The sequence below is a fragment of the Alosa sapidissima genome, chromosome 6, assembly GCF_018492685.1.
Source record: "Alosa sapidissima isolate fAloSap1 chromosome 6, fAloSap1.pri, whole genome shotgun sequence".
Taxonomy (NCBI): domain Eukaryota; kingdom Metazoa; phylum Chordata; class Actinopteri; order Clupeiformes; family Clupeidae; genus Alosa; species Alosa sapidissima.
Window position 1 is genome coordinate 3,687,940 of NC_055962.1, and position 24,244 is coordinate 3,712,183.

The 24,244-nt window shown below is 44.6% G+C and overlaps 1 protein-coding gene across 5 annotated transcripts in view; it reads right to left on the bottom strand.

Annotated features, from left to right (window-relative positions):
- Positions 1–401: 401 nt before the first annotated feature.
- Positions 402–24,244, bottom strand: part of epha7 (eph receptor A7) — a 54,402-nt gene continuing 30,559 nt past the window's right edge. The window contains exons 6-17 of one of the 5 annotated variants that reach the window (XM_042094610.1): positions 13,439–13,563; positions 12,318–12,486; positions 11,747–11,855; positions 10,731–10,786; positions 8,790–8,903; positions 8,152–8,337; positions 7,971–8,032; positions 7,619–7,828; positions 7,176–7,325; positions 5,312–5,505; positions 4,362–4,517; positions 402–4,020 (exon numbers count right to left, since the gene is read on the bottom strand). In XM_042094610.1, the coding sequence (XP_041950544.1) occupies positions 3,906–4,020; positions 4,362–4,517; positions 5,312–5,505; positions 7,176–7,325; positions 7,619–7,828; positions 7,971–8,032; positions 8,152–8,337; positions 8,790–8,903; positions 10,731–10,786; positions 11,747–11,855; positions 12,318–12,486; positions 13,439–13,563 (1,646 nt within the window). In that variant the 3' untranslated portion in view covers positions 402–3,905. Of the gene's footprint in view, positions 4,021–4,357; positions 4,518–5,311; positions 5,506–7,175; positions 7,392–7,618; positions 7,829–7,970; positions 8,033–8,151; positions 8,338–8,789; positions 8,916–10,730; positions 10,787–11,746; positions 11,856–12,317; positions 12,487–13,438; positions 13,564–24,244 lie in introns of those variants that run through there. The other 4 variants (XM_042094608.1, XM_042094609.1, XM_042094606.1 and 1 more) reach the window with 4 other exon arrangements.

Here is a 24,244-nt window from a genome sequence, read left to right on the forward strand (position 1 = left end):
AGTTTGCTTTGTTTAAATCCCAGGAGATGGTATTCAATTAGGTGCTTCTTTTTAGCATTATTACTTTGGAACATCACTAATGTCTTTTTAATGGCACATCCCATGCCTGCCCACCGCAAGAGAAATCAAATGCCCACACTCAGACAGAGAGAGCGAGGTAAGGAAGGGGAAGAGAAAGAGAGAGGGACAGAGAGAGAGATCAGGGAGAAGAAGAAAGTGCACACGATAATCTTTGATCTAGGCTGACGGGAACTTTGTCACTAACCCTTTCTGTAAATATACAAACCTTAAACCTGATTGACCTTAACACTGGAACAAAAACAACATCTCCAGTATCATCAACGGTAGAGCTAAGGCACACGGTCTATTGTGATTTATGAGACAAACATCACAAGAGCAGAATCTTTCTATAGATTGTATTATATTTTCCAAAAATATATGTACAGTCTATTACAAAGATTACAAAGCAAAAAGAAATGTCTATGTTACAAGAAATTGTCTAGGTAAATGATTTTACAATTCTGCAGTTGGAGAAAATACATTTGACCAGTGAATACTCTCAATACTTTCATCACAGAAAAATAAATAATAAATCGACAATCCGCATCACTGTACATCAAACTAAAAGACAAAATAAAACAAAATAAAAATCTAAATGGAAAACCTATCATCTGTCTTTGGTCCTAAATGAGAAATTATGTACAACTGAAACAGTGACAATAATAATCTGTGAGTGAGATAGAAAAATATAGTGCATTTTCAATGTATTCAGAGCTCACTACAGAGTAATGTGTGTAAAAAACAACATTATAAATAAAATGTACAAGTTTTACAATTTCGAACATATACAAAGTTTCCCTCTGATCTCTGTGGTCTTCCTCACACAATCAACAGTGCTGAACTCTTTGGAATCATTAGTCTCTTTCCGTAAAGGGCTTTTCAACACTTTTCCTTACAAAAAAAAACCCCATGACCATCCTCCAAAAGACAACCCCTCCATTGTAGACACATAGTCAGGACAGAAACTAGTTCCTGATTTCCACCACGCTGCCAGTGTGAGTTACGAACGCAGCTTCGAGAACAACACAGGAGTGTGTCTGTCATTGAAGGGTCATGATGTCCCGTGAGGTGGACTGATTGAATCTGGCTTTTAATCTCAATTTGGCCCAAAATTGCTGTCGCTACAGGAACCGAAATCCATACAGAGGGAAGGGCCTACTGGCCGTGGCCGGCCGACCCAGTGGGGCAGGCTGTAACGGACCCGTACGCAGTGGTGTGGGGGGGGGGGGGGGGGGGGGGCTGACTGACTGGTGGACCACTGGGCTTTGTGCTGACTGAAGGCCTTTGCGCCAGTGTTCAACTCAATGCGCTGGCAGAGGCCCAACTGCTGAGGTCTGCTGTATGAACAGCGAGTGGATCTGCAGCGCAGGCCGAGGGCCGGCCACGATCTGGCTCCGGGGCGGTAGGGACCCGCACGAGGGACAGTCCCTTTGGAGTGGCGCGCAGTTGCCAGCGGGGGCATGGAGGGGAATGACAAGCTGCTGCTTCACGCCCGTGCTGCGGCTGCAGGAGCTGCTTTGCAGCTCGTCCACCATGTCCAAGCGTCAACAGAGCGCCCCGCGGGGTCAGTCAGTGTGTTGGGAGAGAGGAAAAGGAGCTGTGCCGTCCACTCACGTGACTTTCTAAATAATACTGTGTGCACAAAACTGCGTTGAGCTCTCCAATGTTCTGAAATGAAGCACTCATTTGGACGTGACTAACCTTCACTGTATGTAAGGAAATGGCTGACCCATTCATCAAGAGACCACAATGCTGATCACTAAATTCAGCGAAACATTCATTTGTTGTACAAACAATAGACTGTGATGGCACCAAAAACTGTTGACAGCACACAATTTCAAAGCCTGTTATCCATTGATGAGCAACAACAAAAAAGAAACAAAAAGAATTTCAAAAGACACATACCAGAGAGGTACTGTTAGCGTTATTACATTGCACAAAGGCCTGGACAGACAGAGGTAAACCGTGAACCGATCAGTGGTGGCTCTCTTGTTGATTAGCTGACAACGCACAACACAGCACAATTTTGTCATTATCACCCTTCTCAGACAATTAAAAATCCTTTAATTTAAGGGGTGAAAATATTCTCAAACAGCAAGAAAGCACAGCAGTCACTTGAGATGCCCCTGGGGTTGGGTTAGCATCAAGGCATGCCATCTCACTCACAGAATAATATAATGTAATTAGAGTGCTGTTTCTCGTGTTGCTAACAAATATTTGCTGATTTGGAGAGCCGGCCCAGTTGTATGACTTCCTCTCGGCACCCTTGCGTTTGGTAGAGCTTATCTGAAATGGAGCTTCCACTGGCGCCTTCCAAGCACTTGAGTATGTTTGTAAAAACCACAGCACCTGGCTGCAGCAGAGGAGGCTCGTTCCTGGCTGGGGAAAGTTATTGCTGTGTGGTCATCCTCTGTCCTACTCAAGCTCCCTCCTAATACTCCTCCACTGAAAGTGTCATTATACTTGATTCAATTTGTTCAAGTTCAGGACGAAAGCGTCAAAACTGGGAAACCATCAACTATGCAAAAAGAAGAAATTCAGCCCATTTCGAGAAATACTTCAGCCACTCCAACACTGACAACAGTTGAAACATTTTGTAAATGTACTAGAACATTAAGGCAGTACTACTTCAACACTTTCACTGATTCACTGATTCAAAGAATCACAAATGTAATACATGGCAAAGACCTTTTTTGCTTTCAGGTAATAGTGGCCAAATATTTAACTAAAACAAACACAAATAAACAAAAATGAAATAAAAACAATTAGTGCTATTTTTGAAAACTATTTCATTTCTCTAAGTGAAAAACTGAAAGAAAGGTACTGTGTACTCCATATGATGGAATAATAAGGTGGTAAACATAAAGATAGATATTGCTACTTGGACATGGGGCTTTCACAGTAACAGAAGCTTTACATTGGTATTGTAATAACTCCAGGGGTTACACAAACACAGTTCAAGACTGTGTTACTTCAAAATAGGACCATGTGTGTCAAACGCAGCCATCAAAACCACTGTGTAAAGTTTCAACTAAAGTGAGTTACGAATTGCAGTACTTGAACTAACGCCAGGGGGGGAAACTATTCACAACAAATACTTCAATCGTTAGAGTATGACACATGACACACTGGTCATTTTATGGTATCACTGAATCCTCCTTCCCATGTAGGAACTCTTACCCTGTTATCAAGCCAAAGGAAAATGGAAAACTAGATAAGAAACCAAATGAAGATGTACCATTAACACCACACTATATCAGAGTGGTTAGCATATCAAAACAAAGAGACTTAAGAAGATATTCATTAAACCACTCTTTTTTTGTGTGTTGTTTTTTGTGTGTTGTGTATTTTCTTTTACTATAAAGTCATAGTTTAAGTAAAAGTCTGTATTGATGTTTGCACAAATAAACCATTCATAAAGATAAAGAAACAAGATCAAACGCATCAAACTAGTGTTCAGAGGCTCTGTCTCCTCTTGATAAACTCCTCCACGTCCCTCAGAGCCCTGCACGTGTCCATGTCCACTGCATGTCTCTCGCTCGCTCTGTCTCTCTCTCCCTCCATCTGGGCGTCCTCTCCTCTGCTCCCTCCTGCTCTTTAGCGGAGGGGGGGGGGGGGGGGGAGCAAATCCTTTGCCAAAGTACAAAGGAATGATTTTCTTTTTGTTCATTCCGAAGATCCAGAGTAAGAGCGACGACGAAGACGACGACAAAGAAAAAAGCACAACGTTTTGTCCGTATTGATTATCCTCGGTGGTGCCTGAGTGAGCGAGGGCTCCGGGTGTCCCCTGACGCCCTCCCCGCTGTCCCCCACGGGCCCAGGAGGGTGCGCGCCGGCCGCTCTCGTCACACCTGGATTCCGGTGCCGTGGAGGTGCAGCATCTGGGCCCTCATAGTCTGTATGCTGCTCATGATCTTCTTCTGATGGCCCACTAAAGTGATCCCCAAGCTCATCACATCCCTGGAGGAGGAGGAGGAGGACACACACACGGTCATAAATCACACAGCCGGACCATGGCGCCAGCAGCAGCAGGATTTATATAGCCCCGATATTTCATTAATGAGGAGAGAAAGGCCTGGGACTAAAACTGAACTAAATGACATGCATGCTCATGGACTAAAGTGCTGAAGACTAAAAAAACGGCCCCTCTTCCTCCGTGTCAGAGCGGAGGGGAGAGAAATGGCCGGTGATGAAATTCCTCTCGACAGCTATCTGAAAGTTAACCACGCGTTTAATGGTGGCAGACTTTGCTGTGGGGATACGGTTGGATTTAAAAGGGCAGCTACAAAACATCCACTTACTCGATCGTCATCCTTGCCACTGATTCCAGAGAGCTGTAGCCAGTCGCGGTGAAGTTGTCTTTGTATCTCTCCATCTTGATGGCTTCCAACCAGTCTCCCACCGAGCGGAAAGTGGTGAAGTCTGGTGTGCTCTGGTCTAAGAGGGGACTGATGGGCCTGAGCAGGAAGCGCACAGAGAGATTGTTAATGTCACATCAGCAAATCATGAAAAAAATCATCCTCAAACAGGAAACAAGGAAACAAAATACAGTGATTAGCAGCCGACACCCCGGAGAGCTACAGCACAAATTGTGACAGGAAGCTTTAAGTTTTATTAAGTGAGAAAATTGACATCTAATTTAATTTGTAGGTGAAATGTGTTTTTCCCCCTCTAACTGAGTCTAGTTAAATAAATAAAGGAATCATCTCAGTCTGACAAAGGCAGTAAGCCTTCCGTTTTGAAATCCATTCTTCTCTTATGTCCTTAATCTCACATGAGGGAAAAATGTTTCGACCGTAAATAGATTTCATCTGAAAAATGTCACTGCAGGGTTCCCACAGAAGTCTTGGGGACTCATTACAGGGATTGATTTAAAAGCCCTGCTATTGACCATAAAGCCATGGAAGCAGCTTTGCCACTATTGATTCTCTGGCATTTATCTCTCATCTTTAAACCTCAGGAGATAAATCAGCTGCTGGATGCTTTGGGTTGTTCTCTAATGAAGTTACATACAAATAACTAGAAAACACACACACACACACGCACACACACACACACATACACTCACACACACACGCACACACACACACACACACACACACACACACACACACACACACACACATACACACACTCAAGTAAAAACCACAAGCCTTGTTTAGGTCTGCACCCCATAAAAATCACAGCACCCTTCATTTAAATGAAGAATATAGCACTAACAAAGACATTAGAGGAGGAGAATCATTCTTACCTCGTACATGTTCCCATCGGAGTCTTTAAAGTACTAGGATTGCGAATCATTTTATCAAGGATGCCAACTATTTGATCAAATTTGGGTCGATCTGCCCGGTCCTTCTGCCAGCAGTCAAGCATCAGCTGATGTAGGCCTGGAGGGCAGTCCATGGGTGCGGGCAGCCGATAGCCTTCCTCAATTGCCTTTATAACCTTCAAAACCCAAAGCAGAAAGATCTGCGGTTAGTGCTCATTACTACCAAATTACCGTCCATTTCAGCAGGATCCCCCTATTCTCAAAGCCATTACATCCTTTAATCAAGCACTTTGTAAACAGCCACCTCTCTGAGTATCATTCTTTGGTGTTTTCACCAATTACAAACTTCTGGGCAAAAAGTACCAGCTGTGATTGCTCTCTGTCAGCTTATTACAGTGAAATGACTGCAAGCTTGAAGATCAACTCTTCCAATATTCAAATGGCTGACTAACGCAGGCAGCACTACTCTGTGTGAGTGTGTGAGTGTGTGAGTGTGTGTGTGTGTGTGTGTGTGTCTGCGTGTGCAGCAGAAGTGGATGTGTGGAGCAGCTGTCCACACCTGTCACAGCTCTGGAAGTCCCTCTAGTTAATTAAGCGCAGGCTTGCAGAGCTCTCCCTAGATGATTCCACCACCCACTACAGCACTCCAGAACCTGAACTAAGTTCTGCCTGCAGTCATTATCAGCTGAATGACTGATGAAATATGTTTAGTCATCGCAAAAATAGTAACAATAGATACATAAGCCTTATCGCTATAAATACCAAAGCCCCTTGCCGTGTGTTTTGTTAAAAGTCAATATTGTACCCTAATAATACACATATTTAATGATAGGAAAATATGAGGAATAAAGGCTGCTCTTTTTTTCTGAAGTCCAGAAATCGTCTTTCAGCCAGACGGCTCAAGTTTGTTTATTTTGTGCACATATTCATCTGCAATGCCTGTCATGTCTTTTCAAACAAGACTGAGCTATGGAGAGAGAAGTGTCAAAACAGTGAAAGTGTTGGGGAAATGTAAATATTTCTCCTCTTTTGCATCCCCAGTGGAACTCCTTGCCAGCCTCCTGACAGTGAACAAAAATTTCTGACAGTGATGTCTGCCGAGTCTCAGAATGTCATATAATCCCACTTAGAGACGCCAGTCGCGCAGCTTATTAATATCAGATGGATGCTGCTCCACCAACAGGTAGCAAAACGCTAAACGGATAAATTAGGCTTAGTCCCACAGATAAAGGGTGTTTGTATGGTGAGCCCCTCTGTACTTTTCCAAAAGAACGAGCCTAACTGGGCAGCATACACAAGGCAAGTGCTCTCAAACAGTGCAGGATTAAAATACTTTGACTCATAAACGCTGTCTGCACCATGGAGGAATTTCAATTTGCTCGTGCTGTGATCAGCATGATGAGTGGAACGGCAAAGCTTATCTGTCCCAACTGAAGTCGGGACAAAACAATGTCCGTCCATTCAGCGAGACAGGGTTGGGCGGCAGCTGAACTTGATAGCTGTGAAATGGCGGCCATATTCTAATGAGAAATTTTAATCACAGTATCTTTGCTCATTATAACTGGGTTAAGGGTCTTTGTAAGTCCCTGCTCAAATACAGAATGTAAACGAGAGCCATTTCTGTAACTGGTAGTGTTTAAACTGAATGTAAATATCCCAAAATGAAGTCATTGCTTAGATTTTCCTTGGAAGGATTAAATGTTTCCAGAGCTCTGAATTTGATCATGATCTTATGGCAATCCATATTTCTTGCACTTGTTTTTAAGTAAAACCAAGTTGAAAAAACATAAGTTGATATAATTTTTGTTTTTGGTATGTGTAATGAAGAAGTTAGCTTTCTACTCACATCTTGATTGGACATATCCCAATAAGGCCTCTCCCCATAGGACATGACCTCCCACATGACAATGCCGTAACTCCACACATCGCTAGCGGATGTGAATTTACGGTACTGGATGGCCTCCGTTGCTGTCCACCGAACTGGTATTTTCCCACCCTGTTCAGTAAAACGCAGGTCAGTGGCAGGAGTAAAGATCAAATTCATTATATCCTGCATCTTCCCCTAAAACATCAATTAGAAAGAGTTAGAACGCAGCATGGGGCATTAATATCAGTCCAGAAGAAACATTGCCTAGGCTTGGCATGCTCTGCATATTGAATGGAAGCAGGCAAGCATGCTGCTATGTGTTGATCCTCTTCCTCCTTCATTTGCATGCATTTACTTGGCTATTCTGAGATCATGCGCAGGAGGGGAATGGAGCGGTGCGAGCGCTGGCGTAATTGACTCACCGCTGTAGTGTAGACAGCCTCGGGATCGTCGTCTATCACTCTTGACAGGCCAAAGTCAGACACTTTACATACGAGATTGCTGTTGACAAGGATGTTGCGCGCTGCCAGATCTCGATGGACGTAGCCCATATCGGAGAGGTATCTCATTCCCGCTGCGATGCCTCTCAGCATGCCCACCAACTGGATGACGGTGAATTGACCGTCATGTTTCTGCACAAGCAAAGCAGACACATTGGCGTATGCATTCAATGTGTCAGGATGAGAGGCATTTGTCAATTAGGATATGTGACAGTTTTCATCATACAGTACCAGTAGGAATCTACCTATGTGACAACTTCCTGTGAGAACTTACCCTAAGGAAGCCATCTAATGAGCCATTTTCCATGTATTCAATTACAATCATCACTGGCTTTCCTGCAAAAAAAAATGTTAATTCAATTATTTCATCCACATATTCCTCTACTGGAGAGTTGCCTTACACACTGCCATCATGCAAAAGGCATATGAGAGTAAATCGTGTTGGTATTACTAACCTCTGGTCACCACTCCCTCCAAGTGAACCACATTAGGGTGGTCAAACTGGCCCATGATGCTGGCCTCGCAGAGGAAGTCTCGCCTCTGCTTCTCTGTGTAGCCCACCTTGAGAGTTTTAATGGCCACCGGCGAGTCCCGCTTCCCCGGGAGCTTCAGGCGCCCGCTGCACACTTCTCCAAACTCCCCTAGCCGAGGGAAAACAGCACCATTGTCACTTCTGGGCTGGTGAATGTCTCAGCAAAATTCCAATTGAGTGGTTATGACTGTGGCTGGATAAATAATATGGCACGCTAAAGTCTGATCCAAACAAACAAACACCCTGAACATGCCTGCTAGAGCGAGCATTATACATTCCCAAAACACACACACACACACACTGATTTATACTTCAGGCACACTTCTAAAGCCAATGTGACAGCAATTTATCAGCGCGGGGCATCTTTGTTTGCACCAGTGTTCTACGAGCGCTGGAACTCATACTAATGACAATGAGCATTTTTCTGCATGCACACACATTATCAATAAACAGGAGGGAGACAGTGTTCTCATTGAAGGTGTAAATATTTGGCTGTCAGAGTGATATACGAGCGCTGGGGACGGTTAAACGCAAAGCCAGAGCAACAAGAGACAGCCTCACCTGCTCCAATCACCCGCTCAATCTTAATGCACGACGCATCCAGCTCCTTGGCAAATTGATGGACAGCCCTGTTTGGGTCCTCGTAGGTTTCAGGGTCAATGTATGTTTTGGTGCCTGGAAATTTAACTGTAGAAGGGTAAGAGGATTACTGTTACGATTAAATATGCACACGGTTCGCTGTGGGTCTGACAGCTGCACAATTGCAGAGGGCAGCTGGTCAGAAGGAATTACTGAACAGTTTGATGACAGAGAATAATGTGTCAAAAGGGCTTTCTGACACAGGCACAAAGACCATTTATTTCCCCCCACAATAGCAAGATACAAAACATTCATAACACCTCAAAGCCGGCTGAGCATTCAGATTAGTACTAAGACATTACCTGCAACAAGATTACACTGTACCTATCCTATACTGTGTACATTTATGGCAGCAAAATATATGGAATTACATGGTAATTTTTTGTATAATACTGTACATATTGCTTATATTTTCTAAAGATGTTCATCCTTGTAATGGCAGTAGAAATGTTCAAGGGTACATGCAGCCAACTACAGAGAAAAATTGCTTTGGTAATAAATCTACTCTCATTTCAAGTATCCTTGAAAAAATAAAATAAATAAAAATGAAGGCGTCCAGAAGTCCAGAAAAAGTCTACTTTACAACATTATAATCTCTTTCAGGGAACTATATAAAGAGCAATGACACTGGGGAATAAATCACACGTCAACGTTAATAGCACAACCCATTTGATCAGAGGCAAGCCCTGAAAAACTACATCACATTAACCAAGAACAGAGAAGAAGAAAAAAACCAACACTTTAAAACTGCTAAATGAGCTGAAGACTTGGCCTGTAATTAGATTACTAATCAGCTCCACGCACAGGGCTGGTGAAGCCGACAGACTAATATCCTCTGGGCCCTTGAGAAGTATGTTGGCCGATCCAGTAACATAAACACGGCCTCATTGTGCTCCAGCAAGGCGTGATGGCAGCTGATATTTCCCTCCACGCGCGCCTATAATTGCTTCGTCCATCCCAGCTGTCACTGGATCTGATAGGAGACATCTTATCAGAGCCCTCCCCCCCTTTTTGTGGCAGACAAATTGGGTCTACACGTGGAATTTATACACTATCTGGCTTCTGTCGGCCGGCCCGTGTGTCGTCGTTTAATATCGCCGAGCACCACTCCTTATGAGCCACCGCCGCGCAGGCTTGTTTGTGTCTTAGGTCGGGCTTGTTTTTTCAACGCCAGGACTTGCACAATCCTGCGCTCGATCTGGCAGGCGCTTAGCGGCTTTGGATGTGAGCGCAGCGAGCGGGGCCAGGGCTTGGTAGCCGCACGGTGTGCCACCCTGACCCTTTGTTTCCGAATCAGTAGTTGGCCTACAGCGCTGATCATTACAGCAGGGCTGGGGAGACTGCAGCTGTATCTCCTGGGGCATCATTACCAGTGTGTGTGTGTGTGTGTGTGTGTGTGTGTGTGTGTGTGTGTGTGTGTGTGTGTGTGTGGGTATATGTTTGTGTACAAGCGTAAGCGTGTGTGAGCAAGCATCTGTACACGACAGAGAATCCTGCTGCAACATGAGAACTTGGATGGAGTACTCTTTGCAGAACACCTCTCAACTCCTAAGTGACAAACTCATTTTTCTAACATAACCATGTAGACTGCATGGAATGAGGCTTCTGTGACCTTTCTACTGTTCTGGAAATGTTCACTTCTCTGGACATGATTCACTTGCATGTCTTTGTAGCTTGGGGATGTGGTTTGTCACTGTACCATAATCTGACATTTAAAAAAACACACAAAGATGTTGGACTGACTTAAGAGCTTTGATGAGACAGTCATAACATATCAAAAGCAATTAGATGTGTTACAATGGCTCCTGCCTATAAAGAGCTAGCGGAAGAAAGAGTAAGCCCACGAGAATCTGGATGACTCACATTGGAAGTAGAGCTCCTCGTCCCCTTCCTGGTCGGCCTTGCTGTAGCCACAATGCCTTTGAACAGAGAGAAGACATTAAAGAAATGAACTGGTGTTACATGTAACAATGCCACAGGGTTATTTGTAGTTCAGGCCTTAATGGCAGCAGTGAAATGCAGTAAGCATCTTTCAGAAACCGCCACAGTACTGACAGCAGTGCTCTATTGACTGTTGTGGGGTCTTTAGAAAAAAAAAAACAAGTATGACTATGCCTTATCGACTACATCTGATCGACCCCATAGTAAAAGTATCAAACCCAGCATGTTAAAAAATAGATGTAGCAGCACTCTGGAGTGTATTAATGTAATGACTGTGCCCCGTGGCATGAAATCATTTTACAAGGTTTGCACTTTGATAGTTCACTGGGAAATTGATTGCGCTGCAGTAGTGAGGCACAAGTGATAGCCATGCGTCTTGGTAATAAGATAAATACATCCCATAATAGATCAAGAAAAGGGGCAAGACAATACACATATGCATCAGCATTTCCATCTTTCATGCTAGGCCTCCCACAACAAAATGGCCGACACAGTGATGAAATGATATATGGGACGAACTCCACGAAAGAAAAAAAATGTGAGGATGAAGATGGGGAGATTGACAGGTATGAGAGATGGCTGATGAAGAAATGGGCAAAAGGCCAGAGCCCATGTTGGACCTGGCACTGGAGTATATGATCATATTGCAGGGTCATTACACTGACCGAAGAAACCAAGACACCATTCTTTTCAAAGCAACTCTTCCCTGATAATGGCTCCATTAGACAAAAAAAAAAAAGAGTCATGCAAAAATGGTGTTTTGTGCACAGTGAGAGGGCTGGTGAATAACACATCACAATCCATTACCACAGCATGCCACAGATGATGGGTGTGTGTATGGACTCCATGGCTACGGAGGCCTGTGACTGACAGAAAGACTAATTGACAGAGCAGAGACTCACAGCAGCGGAGAGTCAATGGGGCCCGCGAGAGCGTACCTTCTCCCAATGATGAAGCCGAACACCATGAACACCAGGATGATGGTCCCCGCAACGGCCACCACTGCGATGATGATGACGGGGTTCTGCTCGCTGGATACAATGGTGGCTGAGTGGGGGAGCACACAAAGAGACACACACAAAAAAACGTCCAATTATTTGTTGTAAGAAAAGTATACTGGGTGCTAATCAGTCATCCGGCAAGAACCTGTTAACGTGATAACCCCTTTCTCGTCCTTCTGGGGAGGGGAGCGCGAACGGACTGCTTCTATTTTTGGGAACCCTGCCTGAGCAGTTCTAGTGTTTCAGAAAGTGGGCTTAATAGTCCCACATGGAAATGTCGGTGCCCTTCATTTGAAACAATGACACATTCAGGTTGAATTGTTTCCCATTTAGAATCATTTTAGTAGCTAAAGACCACTAGCATTTGCATACTGCTGAGATTTCACATTATTTGTTTATCCAGGCTAGTGTCTCACTGTGAAAATGTACATTTATAAATAAAACAATGATGATATCTATTAAATATAATAGAAATGTTTTTTGTTTTTTTGTGTTGTTCTGAAAGTACCTGCTGGCTCTTCTTTCGTGGTGACCTCTAGACGTGGCCCAAAGGTGCCATAACCCGCGGCGGTGAATGCCCGGATCTGAAACACGTATGCTGTGCTTGGCTTCAGGTTGTTTACTGTAGCTGATGTTGACTTTGATTTCACCGTGGAGTAGATGCGATCCTTCTGATCCTTTACAAAGGAAAAGAGGAAAAAATATGATATACAGCAGCACATATACCTTTTTTGGGAGAAACTTTTGCAAAGATTCACCTTAAGCAAGAAACAAAGTTTTAAATCAATGGTGCTTCAGCAGATAAAAAAACAAAAAAAAACAATATGATTCTCTCATTCACTTGCAACTTAAGTAAAGAAATAGTGAACAAAACATCTCCCTTTACCAACAGGACAAGTAAGACATACAGCCGTAGTAAACTTGTTTGCTGCCACAGGTAACCACCGTAAAAAACACTGTGTATTTCATCTGTAAGACATTTGTCCAGCAAAACCCAAATGGCGTACCCAAACCTCTGTGGAGTGAAGTCATGCTTGTTTCCAATTTTACAGCTGGGCGGACTACAGCCACAGTACATGACACAGTAGGCTGAGTCCCTGGGGCCCGAGGCTCCAGCCAAAAAGGGCGAGCAGCAGGTCTTTTGATTTCAAGTGCAAACCAGCAACCCCTCTCCCTGACTATCCACGGAGTCTCGCCTCCATCCATACATCTGTAAGCGTGGCAGCACTCTGCTGTACAATGCCGCTGTGAGTCTACTTGAGAAACAAGCTGACTGTGGGACCTGGTGTGTGTGTGTGGGCTGGTGTGTGTGTGTGTGTATGAGCGGGGAGAGGGTGAAGGAGCAATGACTAATTAAAATCTTATGAGTGTCTCAGTGTGCATTGCAGTTACAGAACGAAGAGTATGTTTTCTGCAGCTGGTATAGTCTTACTCTCCGGAGGACTGACATAGACTGCACAATGACAGGTTGGCAAAAACAGGGCGAAAGAGAATCCTGCAGGGGGGAAGGGGATCTGGAAAAACAGACTTGCTCTTGCACACAAACACACGCAACAAAACATGCACGTACAAGCCAAACACTCCTTCACACACGCCTAGTATAACATTAATGTGAGGGCAGCTACTCACCTTCTCGTAGTACTTGATCTCGTACTCGGTGATGACTCCGTTGGGCTGCTGGGGCTCCAGCCAGGAGAGCTGGATGCTCCGCTGCTGGACACTCTCTTTGATGACCTCGCTGACCTGTGACGGGGCTGTTGGAACAACACAAGAGACGACGCTCGTCAATAGGAGCCTGCCAAGCTAGCTGCTCCTGCCCAGCCACCCGAGCCCGAGACAGTCAGCAGGACCAATCAGCCCCATACCGAGCCAGCCGCGACTCCGCCATAAACAGACCCCCAACAACGCACGCCACCCACCCCCGCAACCCCCCCGCCACACCACCCCCCCCCCCCCCCCCCCATCCCCTCCGCTCCTGACAATCTGATGAATATTCACACGGCTGCCTCTCAGGGTTTACGCCTTATAATGGAAATTTCAATTACAGTGCAAACAGCGGAAGATAGCATTATCCCAGCCAGTGTAAAACTGCAATGTGTGGGCTTTGAATGACAATTAAGGCAAATTAATTCTGACGCTGGTAGTGGAGCAGGCAGCACTTATTCTCCCTCATGACAGATGCATTCAGGAAAAGCCATTTACAGAGATGTGTACCTGTAACCCCAGTGCCATAGTTTCTTGTATGACAATTATCTGTTTGCATTTTCAAAAGTTAGCTTCACCGTGTACAGTACCTGTATCACGGTGCCTCACAAACTATTATCATTATGCATGCCGAGTAGTGTGCTTTGACAAGCTAATTGTTGAAAATCCAGTCATTTGAAACCATTTAGTCCCATGCACACGGCCACTATGTAACATGCTGGCAGAGGCTTTCAGACAGAACGAGGGCTGGAGGGATAGCATGCTCTTTTCTCCACTTCTGAAATAATTACAGGCCACATTCTCTAGCTACATATTACAATCTCCGGTTTAACATTACAACGGAAAAGTCCATGGAGAAAGGAGAGTTGGCCATGTCCTCTGGGCCATTAGAGAGCGTCCACCCTACAAAGCTATCTGTTGAGACACAGAGCAGTGCTCGCTGGGCGGGAAAAAAAAAGTGTCCATTCTCTTGTGGGGTTTGGGTCTGCTGGAGGCTGAATGGACGGGTGATGTCTTCATGTCATGCTTAATGACCCGTAGGGAGCTGAGCGGTGTGGTCATGACATGAACTGACCTCAGATTTGTTTCTAAGATGACCCCACACTAATGACTCTGGCTGGATTAAATCCTCATTAGTGGTCGTCTGCGGCCCTGACAGTAATGCATACGCCAGGAAACACCAGAGACCTCAACAGTCAGCCATGTTTTGACATCTACCGCGTAATCCAACTAAAACAGTACAGTGCTGTATCCTAAGCAGTACGCCCCTAGACAATCCCCCCCCTCTCTCTTTCTCTCTCCCTCTCTCTCTCTCTCTCTCTCTCTGTTTCTTTCTCTCTCCTTGCTTGTCTTCTCCTGTTGACAAGCTCCCCATTTGAAAAGCTGAATCTTATACAACGCCTGCGTCTGAATGTACAACTGCCAAAGATGCCTGAGCTTTGAGCAGTTTAGTGCTGGCACTTGCTTCCATTGCCTATCCAAATTCATTGTATGCACCAAGTGTCAATTACCCACCAAGGACTTGGGCAATGGGTGTAGGATCTGCAATTTAAAATGACATTGGTACAGATGAAAACACTTGTGCTGGCAGTAATTGGCCGTCTCTACATGTTGCTGTCTGTCACCTGACAATGCTGCCAGTTTGTTTGAGAGCTCTTGGATGGTTGTCTGAAGGCCACACACCTTCTGGTCACAAGAGAGGCAGAGTGATGGGAAGGCCAGAGAGAACCGGAGAAAACAAAGAGACTGAAATGATTGTGTGCGTGTGTGTGTGTGTGTGTGTGTGTGTGTGTGTGTGTGTGTGTGTGTGTGTGTGTGTGTGTGTGTGTGTGTGTGTGTGAGAGAGAGAGAGTCAGGGGGAGTAGAAAGACAGAAAGAGAATTAAAAGCAAAGAAAAACAAACAAACAAAGAAATAGAGAAAGAAAGAGAATGAAAAGCAAAGACAGAAAGAAAGAAAGAAAAAAGAAAGAGAGAAAGAAAGAGAGAAAGAAAGAGAGCGACACACTTAACCAGGACTGCGTGTCCCCTTGTGTTTGTGACTGGGACACGGATGTTTAGAGGATCTGTTCTAAGCTCCAGGCTCATTCTTCCAGACTTCCCCACCAGTGCCAGGTACCAACAACTCATCCTGTGGATGAGGCACAATGTGCAAATACTTGAAATACCCAAATACTCTCAAGAGGTCGGAGGGTCTAGTTCTCACTTCTCGCTGTCAACTTCACTTACTGCCTCCACTCTCAGTCAGATCACCAAATCAGTCTTGTATTTGCACTTAAACATTATGAGCAGACATACTCCACAGACCATAAGAAGAAAAATAATTGAACCAGACGGTGGATAGAGGCCCAGAATAAGTTCAAATTTAAAATAGGTGAGAAAGATGACCTGGGTTCATTATTATTATGGACTCCATAGTCAAAGCCCATTTCAGCGACTTCCTGTCTCTCCCCTGTGGATTATTTAGTGAAGACCATAGACCAGCCACTAATGACATACTTAACATTGTGGAGACCAGACCTCGCGCGCAGACACTTTTAACATACCTGAGGGGCTTAGTGTACCAGAAAATTGTATAATTGTTATGCCTGTCTTAAAGTAACTGTTTGGGGAAGAAGCATTTGTGCAATCATTCCGCAATATTAAACAACCTATTAGTGACCCCAACACCTCTCCTCTGTAAAGCTAATTCATTCAGAACCCTCGCTCTATCATGCCACTGCTTTGGAATACATTATGAATACATTAAGCAAAGACTTTTAATATCCTCTCCACTTTGTCAGCTAGTTGGTCCTGTTTCTACAGAAAATGTAGGAGGGAAATGTCAGCTCATTATATAATCTGCTTTTTGGGCTCTTCTGCATGGCCTGTGAAGTAGAGGATATAAGCTCATTTTTTAATTACCAAACTACTCAAGTCAAGCTTGGAATCTCAGTGCCCATGTCTTCCTTCCACCCATCGTGTGGAAACACAAGATTAGTCAGAAGCTTAACTGTATATTAAGTGGGATAGCTCCTCACTTGTATTTAAATCACTCTAAAGAGGTAGATTACAAGGACTATTCTTTACAGCCTGAATATGGTTTTAAAAAACTGACAATGCCAAAAAAGGGATTGCAGTGATGGTTTGAAGGCTCTGGGCTATTAAAAGCACGTGTTTGATGTATAGTACAGGAAACATGTCAGACGACCAACATGCACTGGGAGTTGTCTTAATTTCATCCAGTCGTTACCAGAATTTTTTGATATTTATGATCCACTTTGCCTGCACACTCAACTTTTAATAGCCTGTGGGCTCTCGCAGACGTCTTTTCCAGATCTCCATGAAAACATCAGAATCGGCGACAGTGCGCTCTCGGGCCGGGCGCTAACGAGGCATGACGTAATCTCCTCTGCTTCCATTTGACATTGTGACTCCGTACGGGGGGATAAAGGAGAGAAAAAAAACAAGGAGGAAGAGAGGCGGGCGCTTGTGAAACGCTGGCAGTGCCCGCGGGAGGAGAGCGCGCAAGAGTGCCGGGCCAGCCGAGGAGCCGACGGACGCGCGCGCGCTTCCTCATTGTTATCCTTCGCTTTCTCCACACCGCTCCGACTGGAGAGCCGTCCGAGCGGGAAGCCGCGCGAGCGGCCTGGCAAGCGGAGAGGGGATTTTCAATCACTCAGCGGATGGCACACTGGGAGCGCACATAAAGAAGGGAGCCGCTGGAACAGCCACTCTGCCACGTATAGCCAGCTAGAGGAGCAGTGAGTCAGAAAATAAAGCGCGTAGATGATGATAGGGCCGCTATGTGATGAATGTGAGGGGGACTGGGAGAATGGGTGTGACAAGGCTCATACTCCCCGGCCTGCCACTATTCCTGTCCGCTGTGCTCAGGCAAACACCAGACTGAAAAAAAATAAAATAAATAAAAAATCCCAGGCCACCACCACTGAGAGCTTTGTCAGCTTCAGTTAAAGTCAGGGGAGGGACACACTAGAATTGACCAATGCTGACAAAATCTGTTCTGGACTTAATAATACTTTCATTCAGCAAACTGATGTAGGCTTTGCAGTAAAGCATCTTTCAAAGAGTGAAAAAATATTCTGAGCCCATACCTGGGTTTCATTTATGGAAGTGCTTCACAACTACTTGTACCATTAAGTGTGATTTAATCAGCATTAAATATGCATGAGGTCCATTTGCTGTTAAAAAAGTCCTTGCTCATGAGGCAGTGCACGAGAAGCTAGAGCCCAGAACTTCTGAAGAGATGACTGACAAGACAAGACTTCTGACCCCTGGTCACTCAAGAGAGAGGTCAGAATGAAGGCCATACTTCAGTTTAATTGAATAATAACGGTGATTTCAAGGAGAGTCTTTGGCTCATATGAGAGCTGACACCTTTCAGGCTGATGTGCTGATGATTAATACAAATCTAATCATTCCTCACTGGCAACCCATCAGTGCTAGGACATATCAGTCTCACATCATTATCTTCACGTCAAAGCCATTTTAGTCCTTTAATCTTTTTTCAATAAATATGTTTTCATCGGGGGCTTAGTCTATCCTATACCGTACGTTTCCCCAGGAGTATTACACACTAAAAAAAGGCACCCTGCATTTATGGGGTATCTTTGCATTTAGCCTTCCATCACCACTACTAGAGGGATCATTAGTGTTGTTTTAATGAGCAGATGGAAAAAGTAGACACTGGTCAAAAACATTACATCTCTGAGTCTGAGCTGCTGATTTCTCTTGTTCATTTGGTTAAGGAAATGGCGAAGGGGCTGGCCACCTCTTCATGGTACATTGGCTGACATGAGCATTGCGCATGGCTGCCCCTACGCATGGCTGCATGGGGACCGTTCCTTTTAACCTGGGCTGTCGTCCCATGCTGCGAACTCAGTCATCAGCTCTGAATGGTCTTCAGGACTGTAACAGAGGCACTAATCACTGGTCATCTCTGGCCCATAATTGTTTAACCAGCGGGGCCTCCACTCACAGGAAACCCACTCCACTGTTTTGTGTCAGGATCCAAATTAGGGAATTGGGCTGGGAGCCTGCCATCATTTAATCCAAACACAGAGTCAGGACCGCCCCACTACAGCCCCATCTGTAAAACTGTGTCTCCATTTGGGATGCATGCAAAGCATTATCCACAGTATGTGTCATTATATTGTATATTATCAATACAAGCAAATTAAATTGTGACATTTCTGTTGTGCTTGTAGGTAACACTGCATGAGCTGTACATAAAACAGCAAGAGAAAAAAAATCAGATTACATTTCTGTTTCTGTTTCTTTTCTTCAACATATCTTTAAGTTACACTAAAATCATGAGGTGCTATAAAAGAGACAATAAAATATGTGGCGTTTAACGTATACACACTGGCTATTCAAGCAAGGTTACTTCCATGAAATGGATGCCGCGCAGAGGAGACATGCTCTCTCTTTAAATTTGATAACATCATCATTTTAAACAACATACCCCACAGCTCATTTACATTGAGCACAAATCCTCCGCTGTTCCCACTGGGAAGGACAAAGCTCAGTCTCATATAATACATTTCAAGCGCTGCCAACTATGGGCTTTTGTTGACTTTTACAAGCAATCAAAATTTCACCGACAATAAACACAAGTCGACAAGAGGAAGAGAAATATATAAATTCTACAAAACACAGCCGTGTTTTCCGGGAGGTCGTTCTGGAACAAATGACAAGGTCAGAAACTGAGGTAAATCTCGGAGGATTTGTAAATAAATCTCCAAGATTTGCTCAGTCAGTTCTCAGTCCGAGCCCACTTAATCAAAGCATTAGCTCTCTCGAGGGGGGACGGTGCCATGTATACGCACCTAATTGCAGAATTTCCTGAGATCTACTGATATTACAGTGCAAATTGCATATGAGTATTTGTGTCTGTATACTGGAGAGGGCTGGTGAATGTATGAAGTCATAAAAATGAACCGTGCCAGCTCCAATTCCTTTCTTCCGAGCCATTTCAGAATGGTGATTTTGAACTACCTCCCCACACGTCGAATGTCACAGCGAATACTCAAAGCTAAAGGAGACATAAACCAGATGAGAAATGCAAATCCTGGGGCTCTGTAATTTAGCCCGCGCCTGGCTTTGCTTATCGCTCCTCTCAGTGACCTTTCTGCTACGAGCTGCTACAAGATGTGTCTTTCCAGATACAAGGCGGGCCTAAGCACACATATGTGTGTTTGCTTACCCGGTGACTTTATCTTAATAACAGGAAGGTCTGGATGCGATGTCAGGGCTCTGAAGCCTCGCTTTGTGACTGTAGCTATTCACAGGAGCAGCTAACCAGCCAAGAGGACCTGAACCTTCTCATTTCTATTAAATGTCAAAGTATATCCTTAAGCCTTTGGAGTCTCTCTCTCTCTCTCTTTCTTTCTCTCTCCCTCACACACATACACACACACACACACACACACACACACACACACACACACGCACGTAGAGTACATACAAACACACCCATGGTAGATTATTCACAAAAAAAGCTTTAAACTCCAGGGTGGTCTGAGGTCAGAGACTGCAAACACTACTATTATTTGGGGATTTCTCAGGCATCCAAGGCCACTTATCGCAGTGTCCCTCCAGAGGCAGGCCTCCGTGCCCAGGCTACGATTCCTTTATCAGCAGCGAATAAATCATATGTCTGGCAAAGCACTGCTGGGGGATATTAAAATTTTGTATTAATACAGCTAAACTGTTCCACAGAAACCAAGGGAGCAAATGATCACTCTGGGTTGGCATCCTAAACATCCATTTATTACTGAAATACCTTTGTCATCACAGAGATGATCACATTAATCAAACCTCATATGCTCTTTAATCACAAACTTGGACAACTTCCACGGAGGCAGACTCCTATCCAGAGACCCTACAGCCTGTCCTGTAATTTGCAGCGCTCTCTTGAGCGGCTCGCGAGCTGTGAAACAACGAGCCCTCGATGCATCAGCACTCGCAAATCAAAGCTGAAAAAATGGATCACTGCTCATCCTCGAAGGGGTGCAACCCCCGAAGCCAAACAAATCAGCTTGGACAGCTGTGTGATTTGTTTTGATGAGGACAACATATTCACGGTTAGGGCTTACGACTGCATACCTTGCTGCGGTAAGCACATTAAACATTATGTTGGACAAAAGCAAGCATTTAAAAGATAGCTTTGTGTGTGTGTGTGTGTGCATGTGTGTGTGATCTGCATGCGTGTTTGGTGATTTTTCATTTGGTCCGGCACAATGCAATCATTTGTCAGACGGGGGGGCACATCTGCAAACGCGTGGACATGCTCCATTGTGGTAGAAATTGGCATCAGAAAGCAGGAAAGAGATGAGAGACGAGAGCGGAGCTGGTCTTGTTCAACAAACCCTTGAATTTTGGCCCAGGCCAGACAAAACACAAAATGAAAAACAGCTCAGATGGCAGCCAAAACAAAACATGAGGCGGGAAAAAAAAAAGCCTATGCTATTTCTTTTTGGCTCAGCCAGGTTTGCGTTGCCCATGGCGACGGCCCCCCCCTTTAAATGACACTCTATTGTGGCGCAGGTGAGCTGGGGCGCCGGAGGTCACCGCCACACACTCTCTCCCAGCGCCACGCATCGCCGCACTCACAAACGCCGCGAAACCCAATAAAGCCTGACCGACCAGAAACACCAGAAAACACCTCACTGCACCTCTGGCTCTGCCACGGCTGAGGTAACCCCCTCACACTTCCACACCTCGCCAAGGCCCCGCGGCTGCCGAGGGTCATAATGACCTTACATGGGAATGCAGGAACCCAAGAGTGGGCGTTCCCTGACTCATTGCAGCGTGACAGGCAGCCATGCCCATCAGAGTGACTGGCATCCCCACAGCTGTACACGTTGAAAGGAGGAAGCTTTTAAAATAATAATAACAAACTGATGTGTGCGTGTGTGTGTGTGTGTGTGTGTGTGTATGATCAACTCTCAGGCACGAGGCAGTCCCCAGGTTGTTACAATTGCTAGCAGCCCTCATGATGAGTAACACGGCTTCCAGACACTCCAGCCTAAACGCGGAGCTCGGCGGAGGCCAGACTGCGGCAGCTGCTCTTGCGCAAGGTCTCCTGAGTCACTTCAGCGCTCTGTTTGTTTGGTTGCATCTGTCACCATCAGTGAGCCGCCCAATCATTCATCTGTCTCATCGAGACTTGACGTCTTCATTACAGTCCGACTAAAATGAGAGGACATCCTCCTCGTGCAGGAAACGAGCCTGAGCTCACGCAGAAGCTACTTTCCACACCTTCCTCCACTGACATGAGCAACAACAAGCTGCTAATAAAAAGCCATGATAAGCGAGAAGCGACTCTGCATCATCTCTGCAAGTTCGGACAGTCTCAGATGAGTAATGCAACGCTGTTGTTTTTACAGGTCCAAAATGACTCATCCTAAAAGGGTTTTCTTTATCACCAGATGAAAGACTTTGGCTCTTGTTGGGATCTTTTCTTTCTTGAAGGCAACCAAGCTGATTTCCACACCTCATTGCCGATCACAGTCAATGTTGCTCCTCCTTGTAATGAGGAGTTATTGTTAGGTGTGTGTGCTGAAAGCTCTTTGCCATGCATCAAGCTCATCGCACTCCTCCGTTCCCAGCGCAGAGCTGGGGGGCGAGCGCTGCATGCCATGTGAAAAGGCTGATTATTCTCTGAGCTTTTCTTTTTTTTCCACCCCGCCCAAGAATCGGGTGGTGATTTCAAATGTGTGCAACCTGAGCTGCGTTGAGTGATATGCTACCTGCTAAAACAATGGCCTCTCTCAGGTCACCAGGGCCAAACTCCACACAACCGAGACTTTCACTAGTGGACACAAAGGAGAGGCTCTCTGTGTCCTTTGACTCCCCTCATACACACACACACACACACACACACACACACACACACACACACACACACACACACACACACACAGACACACACACACAACAAATCTGCCAACCTTTCCACATGTAACTCCCCTTTCACTATGATTGACTGGTATGAGGAGTCTCTTTTCCCAATCTGCCTCTAAGTGAAGCGTGATCAGGATAACATGCAGCAGATCAAATAAAGAGGCTAGCCTTATTCCCTGACATGGGAGTGCCTAATCCGCTTTACTGTTGTTTTGTTAAATGACACAACCGTAATGCTGTCTCATGTGATAGGGGTTGGTAGATATGGAAAGAACTCTGAACAGAGGAAGTAAGTGTATTGCTCTAAATACAGTGCCCTTTGATGTCTGCACTACAACCACGTTAATGACATAGTAGTTTGGCCCAGTTAGTATAGACACAGGTGCTATACAATTTCTATAGCTCAGCCTGCTCTGTTCCCAGGTTATTATGATTCCTCTGTTGATCTTATACATCAATATGGAGTTTTAAATAAGGATTATCTTCTCACAACGATGTAGAATGTTTACAGATCGCTATAATCCCCAGTGTAATAGTGCATTTCACATATTAATGCATTCATTTTACACAGATATCCTTGTAACAATCATAAAAAGTAAATATTAAACTGGAGCGTTTTCAGATATTTATAGAAAGATTTCTGTGCAACGATGGGAGAAACAGAGATTACTTGCTATATTATTACTGGGTGAAATAAACAGCTGATCAAATTTCTCTGGTTCCATGGTTCATTGATCATTCATTTGTATTAATTAAAGTAAGGAACACATGGTACAAATAACGCAGAGATAAGGAGATATTTGACCATTTCAGAAGATTGCTTTTATTTGCAGAAAAAGAGCATCCAATATGTTAGGCCCGTGTCTCATAAGAGAGCGCGCTGATAAGAGCCATAGATGAAGAAACAGCTGTGTATCCCATGAACAGCATACGACTATTAGCCTATAAACACAGACTGTCACAAAAGGTCAGGCCAATTACTTTAATTGTGTTTGATTGCAAAGCACTACAGAAAGAACAGACAAATGTGTGTGAAATAAATACGGATTTGGTCGCAAACGATGCACCATTAAGTAATCACTGAAGGCACATTTTTTGTAATTGCTCTATTACCTGGGTAATGTTTTCTAATTCAGGATCAAAGCAACATTTTTGTATGGCTTTGTGACTGGGTTATTAGAAGTTCCTGATAATGACAAACCCAAGGAATGGTCCAATAAAACTTAGCTAGCAGCAGCAGACGAATCGCTCTCCCTCTGAAAGCATGAAAGAGCCAGAGCGAATGGAAAGTATTGAAACGTTAGAGCCAAACAGAGAGCCTGGCAGACGCTTTGAAGTTGGGCCTGATTAAAGTTTGGAGCTCAGCCAGGCGCACAAAAATGAAGTCTTCACTCCGTTTCTCCCTTTCTTTCTTTAATTCAAAGAAGATAGGTAATATATGTCCGGCAACTCATCAAACCTGTTTTTACTCATGTGAGCATACTGTATGTAGAAAAAAGAACAGGAAGCCAGGTCCATCACTTAAGTAAATATCTGCTCCCAGTCAAATAAAATCCACAGCCTCCACATGGAACTAATCAGTAGTCAATTTCTTGAAGCACTTTTAATTGTGTTGTCTCTTAAAATGCTTGGCTCTAACACAATTGCCATTAATCAAACAGCGCCATTTACAAAAGCCCCTCCATCCTGTTCTTTGTCTTGTAGGTTCAATTGCCTTAAATCCTCACCATTAAAGTGAAGAACAGCTATTCAAATCCATATCCCTCTCCCCATGTCTGCCAGGCACAATGCGCATTCTAGATCAGAGGCGGCGTGGGTGCTAGACA